The following is a 10,275-nucleotide window of genomic DNA, read 5'->3' as shown; positions in this document are numbered from 1 at the left end:
GCAATACGTATCTCACAGGATTCTTGCGAAAATTAAATGAGAAATCTCTCTTTGGATTCATCATGCTTTACATTAGGCACATAAATGCTGAATGATTGTCTTCCCACACCACCTGGTACATGGTAATTTCCTCTCATCTTTCTATCTGCGACGCACAGGACAACGCTTGAATATGTTTCATTAAGCAAATTGACCTCAGACCCCAGCCCCTTAGCCCAAAACAACGCCTGCGCTGTGAGACTCTGGAACTAGGTAAGAGGATATAAGCTCCGCCCCGCCTCAGCGTCTCGATCCTCAGGTTCCGGGCTTTTCCGCTTCCCTCAGGCTGCAGCTCTGGGAGCTGAGTCAGGTGCCGCTTCCTAACCCGCTCGCCCCTTCTCGCCCATTCTCGCGCCTTCCGCTCCCCGGCGCGCGCGCGCACTCGCCCTCACCCCGCGCCCGCGCGCGTGAGCCCTGGGCTCGGGCTCGGACACGGGTGGCAACGATCGGCTCACGCGGCCCACACCTCTCCGCAATCCCAGCTAAGCCGCACCACCTCCTCTCCCGGACCCGAGCCGCGGCGCGACGACCATGGTAGGGGCCGTGACGTCATAGCCGGGGGACCAATTCCCGCGGAGACCGTTGACTCGGTTAGGGGGCGCGGGGGAGGGAGGAGCCCCGACCCGCGCCCGCTGCCCGCTCGGGAGAACTGGGAGGGTGCAGGGTCGGGCAGTGCGGAGAGTCCAGGGTTCGAGCCACAGGCCTTGCCGCGAACCTCGGGCGTATCGCTTCTCCCCTCTCCGGACCTCAGTTTTTGCATCCAGTTAAAAGGTTAACCCCTCCTCCCCTTACAAGGCTCCCTTTTGTCCCCAGATCCGAGGTCCTCTGCCTCGTGCTTTACTACTTGGACCGTAGACATTGAAATAATAGCTAACGTGTGTATAGATACCGCTTTCCCTGTGTAAACTAATTTGGTGAGTGCCTACATTATCCCCATTTTACAGATGAGGAAAATGAGGCATAGACTCATGTCACTCATAAGCAACTTAATGGTCACACAGCTAGGCGAGATTTGAACTCAGGTCCTCCTGACCCCAAGTCCGGTGCTCTGTCCCCATGGACCATATAGCTAACTCATCCCGGCTGCTTTAGATACCTCTCTCCCCTCAAAGGTAATAGTGCAGGATGACAGGATGTCTCAAAAGTTTTACTCCAAAATAGCAATGAGACTTTTGGGACACTCTGTATAATGGGTAATTGAGAGATCTCCAGGCCATTATTGCTTTTAAATGGTGGAGGTCCTTGAGTCTTAAGGAGAGAGTAATACTCCTGATGTGGAGGGAGGGTGGAGAGAGGACAAAGGACCTGTTTGAAGCACAGAACATAGAATTCTGCAGCTGGAACTGACCTTAGAGATTGTTATTTTACAGGTGTGATAATTGGGGTTGATTTGACCAAGATATAACACAGCTAGTAACTGGCACTGCTGCGATTAAAACCCAGTCTCCTGATTCTTATGTCTAGGTTTCTTTCTACATCACTACACAATTGGGCTGGATCCCAGCTAAGTCAATCATTCAACAAGCATGTATTAAGTGCTTACTATGTGCCAGGCACTGTATTAATAAGGGATAAAAATATAAGCAAAAAGCTTACATTCTAATCATGGAACACTACACATAAAAGAGGAACTGAAGGGGTGAGGATGGGGGAGGACAGACAGCATTGTGGTCCAGAAAATGAGAGATGGCTGATCTGGGCTCTTCCCCCAGATGGAGGTTCTGGAAAGAATTCACCAATAAAGGGAATAGGAAATGGGTGGTCAGTCCGCCTCTGCCCCCCTTCATAATTTTTTTTTCCCTTTTCCCTTCCCTCAGCTCTTCTACTCCTTCTTCAAGTCACTTGTGGGAAAGGATGTGGTCGTGGAACTCAAAAATGATTTGAGGTAATGTACACAGGAGCAAATGAGGAGTCTTCCTGCAGAACTGAAGAAGGCAACTTTGCTGAATTTGCACAGAGTTCTTTTGACAGAAGAGGCTTCTTAATTAATGTTGTATAATTATGTTTTGAAGTAGGCACAGGGTGTACAATACAAGAATACATGATGTAATCCCTACTTTTAAGCTTTACAATCTAGATGGGGATATAAGTCTTGCAAAAGGGAGAAATTCAGGAACAGTACTAAACTATATTATCAGGTACTAGATGATATGGTATATGAAGGAATTCAGGGAAGAGAGAGGTCGGTAGAGATAAGTCCCCAGTAGCCTTGGGATTTGGACCTTGAGAGATGGGTAGAATTTGGATAGGCATGAACATAGTAGAATTGAGATAGGAATGGAGAAGGGATTCCAGGTGAAACACTATGAGCAGAGGGCCAATGAGCACAGTGTTTTCAGAAGACAGCCAATCAGGTCTGACGGGCAAAGAGTTTGAACTTGATTAGGCCCTCATCATCTCTTGCCTGAACTTTTTCAGTAGCTTTCTAATTAACCTCTCTCTCTCAAGTCTTCTCACTCCAATCCATCCACTAATACAACTACCATAGTGATTTTCTTAAAGTACAGGTCTGACCATGTCAAACCCCCTCCTTCCCCAAACTCCAGAGGCTTCTTGTTAGTTCCAGGATCCTATATAAAGTCCTTTCTTTGACATTTAAAATTCTTTACCCCTAACCCCCTCCTGCCTCTCCATTCTTCTTACACATTGTGAATTTTGGTCTTCTTGCTGACTTTCTCAAGTCATTTCCCTCTCCAATTCATCTTTCACACAGCTACTAAAAATTACATTCCTGATGTGTAGGTCAAATCATGTACTTCTGTGACACCCCATCCTCTCTCCAATGGCTTTCTGTTATCTCCAGGATCATGTATAAAATTCTTTCCTTGGCATCAAAAGCTCTCTACAACCTGGCCCCTTCCTACCTGTCTAGTCTTCTTACATATTATCCCTTTCCAAGAATTCTACAGTCTAGCCATTTTGGCCTACTGGATCTTCTTCATTCCAGAATCTCCTCCCTGGGTGCCTTTGTATTGGCGGTCCAACATTCCTGGAATGTTCTCCTCACCTTCAGTTCTGGCTTCCTTTAAGAGTTCACACAGATCCTTGGAGGAATCCTTCCTAACTGCCAGAGCATTTCTCTCTAAGATTGCCTTCCATATACCTTGTATCTTGTATGTTGTCTCTGTCAGTAGAATGTAAGCTTCTTATGAATACAGGGAATGGGGGCAACTAGGTGGCATAGTATATAGAGCTCTGGCCTTGGAGTCAGGAGGACCTGAGTTCAAATCCAGCCTCAGACAGATAACACGTACTAGCTGTGTGACTCTGGGCAAGTCACTTAACCCCAATTGCCTCACAAAAAAAAAAAAAAGAATACAGGAAATGTTTTTCCTTTCTTTGTATCCCTAGCACTTAGCACAGTGCCTAGAACATTGTAAGCATTTAATATTAATGTTTGCTGATGGATTGATCATATGGATGAGAATTCATTGACTTGATATTTTTGCTGTTGAGCACAAATTTTAGTAGCATAATGGCCAGTGTTGTAGAGTAAGGCCTACATAAAGGACAGAGTGAATCCTAGGCAAAATTGTGAAGAGGGTAAAACTTAAAATTTACCTCGTCTTCTCTTCCCCTCCCTTACCTTCTGGTATATTCTGCCTAAGTCTTGTGTGTGATTTCTATGTAACACCCTCACTAAATATTTACATAAGATCCAAGCTCTTACAGGCTTAAGGTAGGGCTATTCTCAGGGACATTTTTACTTTAATAATGAACTCATAAGACATGATTAGGGGTGAAAGAGACCTATCAGTGGTCTTCCTCATGAATCCATTCCTTTGCTGTTCTACAGGTGCCAAAAGAAGGCTTGATATACTTACAACAAGGCACACTTAAAAAGGTTTTCCTCCTATTAAGGATCATTAAAAAAGACTTGAGCATGACAATGTGACATAGAGTAGTATTAATAGATTTGAAGAGGGAGCAGAGGAGAAAGGATGGAAAGCCACAGGATCCAAGATATGGAAGGGACCACAGGCTAGCTACCTGAACGAGAATCGGGTATGTTGTAAGGCACCCTACAAATGGGGGTCCAACTCAAAGACTTCCTGGGAAGGAGGTTCACTTCTTCCTGGGTCCACTTTTGGGTGCCTTTAACATGTTAAATTTTTCCTTGCATCAAATTTCACTTTGTCTGTCTACAACTTTCACCCATTTCTCCCAGTTCTGTCCTAGAGCCAATTAGAACAAGGTTAATCTCCATTATAGCCCTTCAAATCTCAGTTAGTTTCTCTTCTCGAGGTTTTTAAATACCCCCATTTCCTTAACTGATCTTCCCATGGCATAAATTTGAATTCTTTGATTATCTGGATCCTCTCCTTTGAATACCTAGTCTAGCTTATCAATGAATGTCCCTTCCTAACATGTGGTTACACATAATTCAACCCCCGTTTCCTTTTGTGTGGTCTGATCAACATGAAGACTACAATGCTATTTCCCTGTATTGGCACCATGGCTTTCAGTCCAGGATTGACTTGCACCAAGCTTTTGGTCCACTGAGCCTCTCAGACTTTTTTTTTTTAAATCTAGCTACACATCCCCATCTTGTGCTTGTAAAGTTGATTTGCAAAGTCAAGTATAAAATTTGATATCCCTGTTAAATTTCATTTTAGTGGATTTGATGGAAAGACCTGCCTTGTAAAGATATTTTCCTTAAATATTCTCCTAAAGATATGTCCTATAAAGATATAATCTTTACTTCCTCATTTAGTCTGCTAACTATTCATCCCAATTTCATGACACTTGTAAATGTAGTAAGCATACTATCTATGCCTTTATCCTAGGTGCTAGATACAATGGCCAGACAGATTGCTAGGGAGCTTCTTCCAAGCTGATATAGAATCATTAATGTCTGTTCTGTCTTTTACACAAGAATAGCAGGAGAGATTTGTGGAAAGCTTCCTTAAAATTGAAATAAACGACATCTATAGCTTAATTGATTTACCAGTCCAAAAAGAAAACACAGTCTGGCATGGTGGTTGTATTAATTTATGAAATGGGATGGAAGGTGGTGGCAGTAGGAAGGATCTTGCTTTGCCTGTGCTGAGTTTGGTTCTAACTAATGCAGTCCTCCCTCTCCCTTCACAGCATCTGTGGGACCCTGCACTCTGTGGACCAGGTGAGAAGGAAGGGGCCTTATATCAGGTTCCTTGAGGGAAATATGAATATGAGGGATGGAAGGGAGGAGCTGGAAGGTGAAGCTAGGTACTTGGGTCCTGATTTCAGTGTTAATGGTGTGTCTCTCTCCCTTATCCAGTATCTCAACATCAAACTAACAGATATCAGTGTTACAGACCCAGAAAAATATCCGCACATGGTGAGTTGGAGAGGATGAATAAGGGGAGAGGCTGCAGTAGGGCCTGGGAAAGAGGCTTCTCAGCGAAAATTGGCCCCCTTCTTGTGTTTCCATCTAGCTTTCTGTGAAGAACTGTTTTATCCGGGGCTCTGTAGTCAGATATGTGCAGCTGCCAGCGGATGAAGTTGACACCCAGCTACTACAGGACGCAGCTCGAAAGGAGGCTATGCAGCAGAAACAGTAGTGACTGTTACCACTGCCTGTGTGACATTTACACCCCCCCCAGTCCCTCAGCTCAGGATCCTTTTTTTAAAGTGAGGGGTTTTTTTTGTTTTGTTTTGTTTTGGAAGGGCAGGGGGAATAACAGAGTGATCTCTAAAAGTGATAGTGCAGGGGAAAAGTTATTCCCTGTAGTGACAGGAAGGATGGGGAGGGGAGGGGGGAGGGGTTGCACAAAGCATTCATCTTGACCTCTTCTCAAACTCCTTGTTTCTTTCTCCTTGCTGGAAAAGTGAAAAGTGGGTGGAAAGTAATGGGACTGTCTCCCCGGGAAAGAGATGTATCTCAAATTGGGGAGTAAAAAGAACCTGTCCCGCATCGGGAATAAAGTTTGAGCCTTGGAGTTGTTGTCTGTGTCTTTCAAGATGGGGTTGAGGGTGTCAAACTTACACTTTTCTGGGGAAAGAGGTAGTAAAAAAAAAAAGAAAGAAAGAAAGAAAATGAGTGAGAATATTTTCCAGGCCATCCCTGGCTTTTTTTTTTGCTTTTTGGTGAGGCAGTTGGGGTTAAGTGACTTGCCCAGGGTCACACAGCTAGTAAGTGTCCAGTGTCTGAGACCAGATTTGAACTCGGGTCCTCCTGACTCCAAGACCAGAGCTCTATCCACTGTGCCACCTAGATTCCCCACCCTGCTATTTTTAAAAATCTATTTTCTTTGCCCACTTGGTTTCAGGTGAATAGGAGTTAACTTACTTAAATCAAGAACTGAAAGAGGGACCACAGGGGCCAGCCAGCTTCAACCCTGCTCATTTTTAACAGATAAGGAAACTGAGGCCTAGGGAGGTTAAGTGACTTGCTCAAAGTTATAGTTAGTGAATGTCAAAGATGGAATTTGAACTGAGATTCTTTGATACTAGAGTTAGTGCTTTTACCATTGTACCACTATGACCAGGTAACATGGTACAGTGGAGAGAGGATTTGGGTTCAAATCCCACTACCCAACTCTGTGATCTTGGGCAAACCACTCAACCTCCATGGGACTCAGTTTCTTTGTTTGTAAAACGAGAAGGTATAATTAGATGGCTTCTCAGTTCCCTTTCAGCTCTTTATATATGATTCTGTGGCTTGAGAAGGTCAGAGACTGACTTGCCTAACAAGGCATTATGTATTATATAGGTGTTTATTGGTAGTTAGGTTATGGAAGCCTTCACAAAATTGCTGAATGGGCTATTCCTTAGATTAAATCTTAGTATATTATCTCCTCCCTATATTTGTGCCAAACAGTATCAACTGGATCATCTCTGGTATACGCCAATCCTTTTACTTTTCCCTGAATGTCTATCAAATTATTCCAATAGTTATTCCAAACTTCTTTTTAAGCTACTGCACCACCCATCCCTGTAAGCAGAAGATGGTGCTTTCTTCATATGCTTAACTGATAAAATTGAAACGATTTGTCTCAAGTTCTCTTTCTTTTTTTGTGATGATATTTTAATTTTTATAGTTTATTATTTTTATCTTTGAAGTAGCAAGCATTTTAAAAATCAATTTATCCTTCCCACCATTCTCCCTTCCCCACTGAGCAAATTTTTAAAAAGCAAATCAAAAACCAAACCCGTCAATACTTACTTAGTCCATCAAAAAACATTACCACGTCAGCCATGTCTGAAAATGTACATCTCTGTCTTCCTTTTAAGTTCATCTCTACTTGGTCAAGAGGCAAATGGGTGTCTCATTTTCAGTTTTTGGACTCCTGGTTTATCATTGCATTGATCAGAGTTCTAAAATCTTTCAGTGTTATCATTGTATAAATTGTGGTTCTGCTCATTTTGATCTGCATCATTTCTTAAGTCTTGTTTCCTCTGAAAGTGTACATTTCCTCATATGGCACAATAATATTCTCTTATATTTGTATACCACAATTAGTTTAGCTGTTCCCTAAAGGGAGGGTAGCCCTGTAGTTTTCAATTTTGGGGTACCATAAAAAACTGCTATAAATATTTTTATATACATAGACCTTTATCCTCTTTGATTTCCATGGAGTATAGGCCATGTAGTGATAGTGCTGGGTTAAGTGGTATGCTTAGTTCAGTAATTTTATGAGCTTAATGCCAAATTTCTTTCCAGAATGGCTTGGCTGGACCAGGGGTAGGGAACCTGTGGCTTCCAGGCTATATGTAGCCCTCTAGGTCCTCAAGTGTGGCCCTTTGAATCCAAACTTCACAAAACAAATCCCCTCAATAAAAGGTCCATCCCTGGGCTGGACCAATTCACAACTCCACCAACAGTATGCTAATGATAGCTATTTTCTCTGCAGCCCTTCCAACATTTATTATTTCCCTCTTTTGTCATATTAGTCTGATATATGAGGTGGAACCTCAAAGTTGCTTTAATTTGCATCCCTTTATTAGTGATTTTTAAAAATTTATTTTTATATGTTTAATAGGAATGTAGACCCTATATCAGATTGCATGCCATCTTGGAGAAGGAGGGAGGGGGAGAAAATTTTAAACTGAGAAGCTTAAGGAAGTGAATGTTGAAAACTAAAATTAATAAAATTTATTTTTAATTTGTGGAATAAAACAAGCATTTCCATAACAGCATAATAAAAAAGATGATTGTACATGAAACTGCAAATCTGTGTATAACTTGCTATTTGTTTTAAATATACAACAGTTATCATGTAAGTCTTTTTTTTCTCCCCCTCTCCCATGGCCACCGTTAGACACAAATAGGTATATAAATGTAAAATTATTCTGTACATCTATTTCTCAGTACTTGGGATGCAGATAGTATCTTTGTATGTCCTTTTTAGTTAATTTAAGTATTTATAATAAAGTAATGTATTTGCCCCAAGTCATTTTTGAAACAATATTGCTGTTACTGTATACCATGTTCTCTTGGTTCTGCTCATTTTGCTCTTCATAGCTAAAATATATGAAGAATTTTATCAAATCTATAAGAATATGAGTCTCTTAGTGATTTTAAAGTAATTTTAAAGTGTGATTGTTGAAAGCCTAGAGATTTCTTCCTCTGAAAACTGTCTGTTTCACGTCTTTTGTTCAGTCTGATGGGAAATGGCTTTTTATAAATTTAAATCTTGAATATAGGTCCTTTGTAAGAGAAACTTGTTGGAGATTTTTCCCAGTTACCTGTGCTGAAGCAGTCAGCCATGGGTGTGGGGAAGGTCAAGCTCCCTTTCCCCAAATCCATACTTTGTATTGGCATGGTATTATATCTCTCATACTCTCCTTTGCAGTAGTCTCAGAAGCTGAGGTGGTCCTTTTCGCCAATACCAGATCCTCTGCATCATGCCCTCTCCTCTTGTAGCTTGTACACACCCCATCGTCCTATATCTCTTTTTAACCTCACCTTATCTATTGGTTCTTATCCTGCTAGCAACCTATAAATAACCCCAGGTCTCCCTCATTTTAAAAATTTAATAGTATTTTATTTTTTTCCAATTACATGCAAAGAAAATTTTCAACATTCATTTTTTGAAAGATTTTGAGTTTCAGATTTTTCTCCCTTCCACAAGACAGCAAGTAATCTGATAGAGACTACACATGTGCAATCATGTAAAACGTATTTCCATATTAGTCATGTTGTGAAAAAAAGAAATAGAACAAAAGGAAAAAAAAACAGCAAAAAAAGTGAAAATAGTATGTATGCTTTGATCTGCATTCAGACTCCATCAGATCTTTTTCTGGATATGGATGGTATTTTCCATCATGAGTCTTTTGGATTGGATCATTGTATTGCTAAGAAGAGCTAAGTCAATCATAGTATTTTTTTTTCCTATTACATGTAAAAACAATGTTCAACATTTGTTTTTAAAACATTTGAGTTCCAAATTCTCTCCATTCCTCCCTCCCCACCCCCCACCTTTCATTGAGAAGGTAAGCAATTTGATATAGGTTATGCATGTGTAGTCCTGCAAAACATATCCATAATAGTCATGTGAAAGAAAATAAAGACAAAAAAACTCAAGAAAATAAAGTAAGAGAAGTATATTACAATCTGCATTCAGACACCATCAATTCTTTCTCGGGATAGCATTTTTTTATCATAAGTCCTTCAGAGTTGTCTTGGATCAATTGTATTGTTGAGAATAGCAAAGTCATTCACAGCTGATCATCTTACATATTGTTACTTTGTACACAGTACATTTCACTTTGCATCAGCCTATTCAAGTCTTTCCAGGTTTTTCTGAAAGCGTCCTCATCATTTCTTGTAGTACAATAGTATTCCATCATAATCACATACCACAACTTGTTCAGCCATTTCCCAATTAATGGGTATCCCCTCAATTTCTAATTCTTTACCCCCAGAAAAGAGCCACTATAAATATTTTTGTACATATAAGTCCTTTTCCTTTTTGTTTTTTATCTCTTTTGGGATACTGACCTAGTAGTGGTATTGCTGGGTCAAAAGGTATGCATGGTTTTATAGTCCTTTGGGCATAGTTCCAGATTGGTCTATAGAATGGTTGAATCAGTTCACAACACCAACAGTGCATTAATGTCTCATTTTTCCCATATCCCCTCCAACATTTGTCATTTACCCATTCTGTCCTCTTAGTCAATCTAATAGGTATGAAGCAGTACCTCAGAATTGTTTTAATTTGCATTTGTCTAATCAATAGTGAGTTAGAGTATTTTTCATATGGCTATAGATAGCTTTGATTACTTCATCTGAGAACTGATCATATCTTTTGA

At 40.9% G+C, this 10,275-nt stretch overlaps 1 protein-coding gene across 1 annotated transcript; it reads left to right on the top strand.

Moving 5' to 3' along the window:
- Positions 1-447: 447 nt before the first annotated feature.
- Positions 448-5,960, top strand: LSM2 (LSM2 homolog, U6 small nuclear RNA and mRNA degradation associated). The gene is made up of 5 exons (XM_027876234.1): positions 448-573; positions 1,857-1,924; positions 5,131-5,161; positions 5,300-5,359; positions 5,457-5,960. Exons 1-5 carry the CDS (start codon positions 571-573, stop codon positions 5,580-5,582), a joined length of 288 nt encoding a protein of 95 aa, XP_027732035.1. The 5' UTR covers positions 448-570; the 3' UTR covers positions 5,583-5,960.
- Positions 5,961-10,275: the final 4,315 nt, after the last annotated feature.

The sequence above is a fragment of the Vombatus ursinus genome, unplaced genomic scaffold (genome assembly GCF_900497805.2).
Source record: "Vombatus ursinus unplaced genomic scaffold, bare-nosed wombat genome assembly UNPS02014811.1, whole genome shotgun sequence".
NCBI lineage: Eukaryota > Metazoa > Chordata > Mammalia > Diprotodontia > Vombatidae > Vombatus > Vombatus ursinus.
The sequence above is the reverse complement of the archived record's forward strand: the minus strand, read 5'-3'. Positions and strand labels throughout refer to the sequence as shown.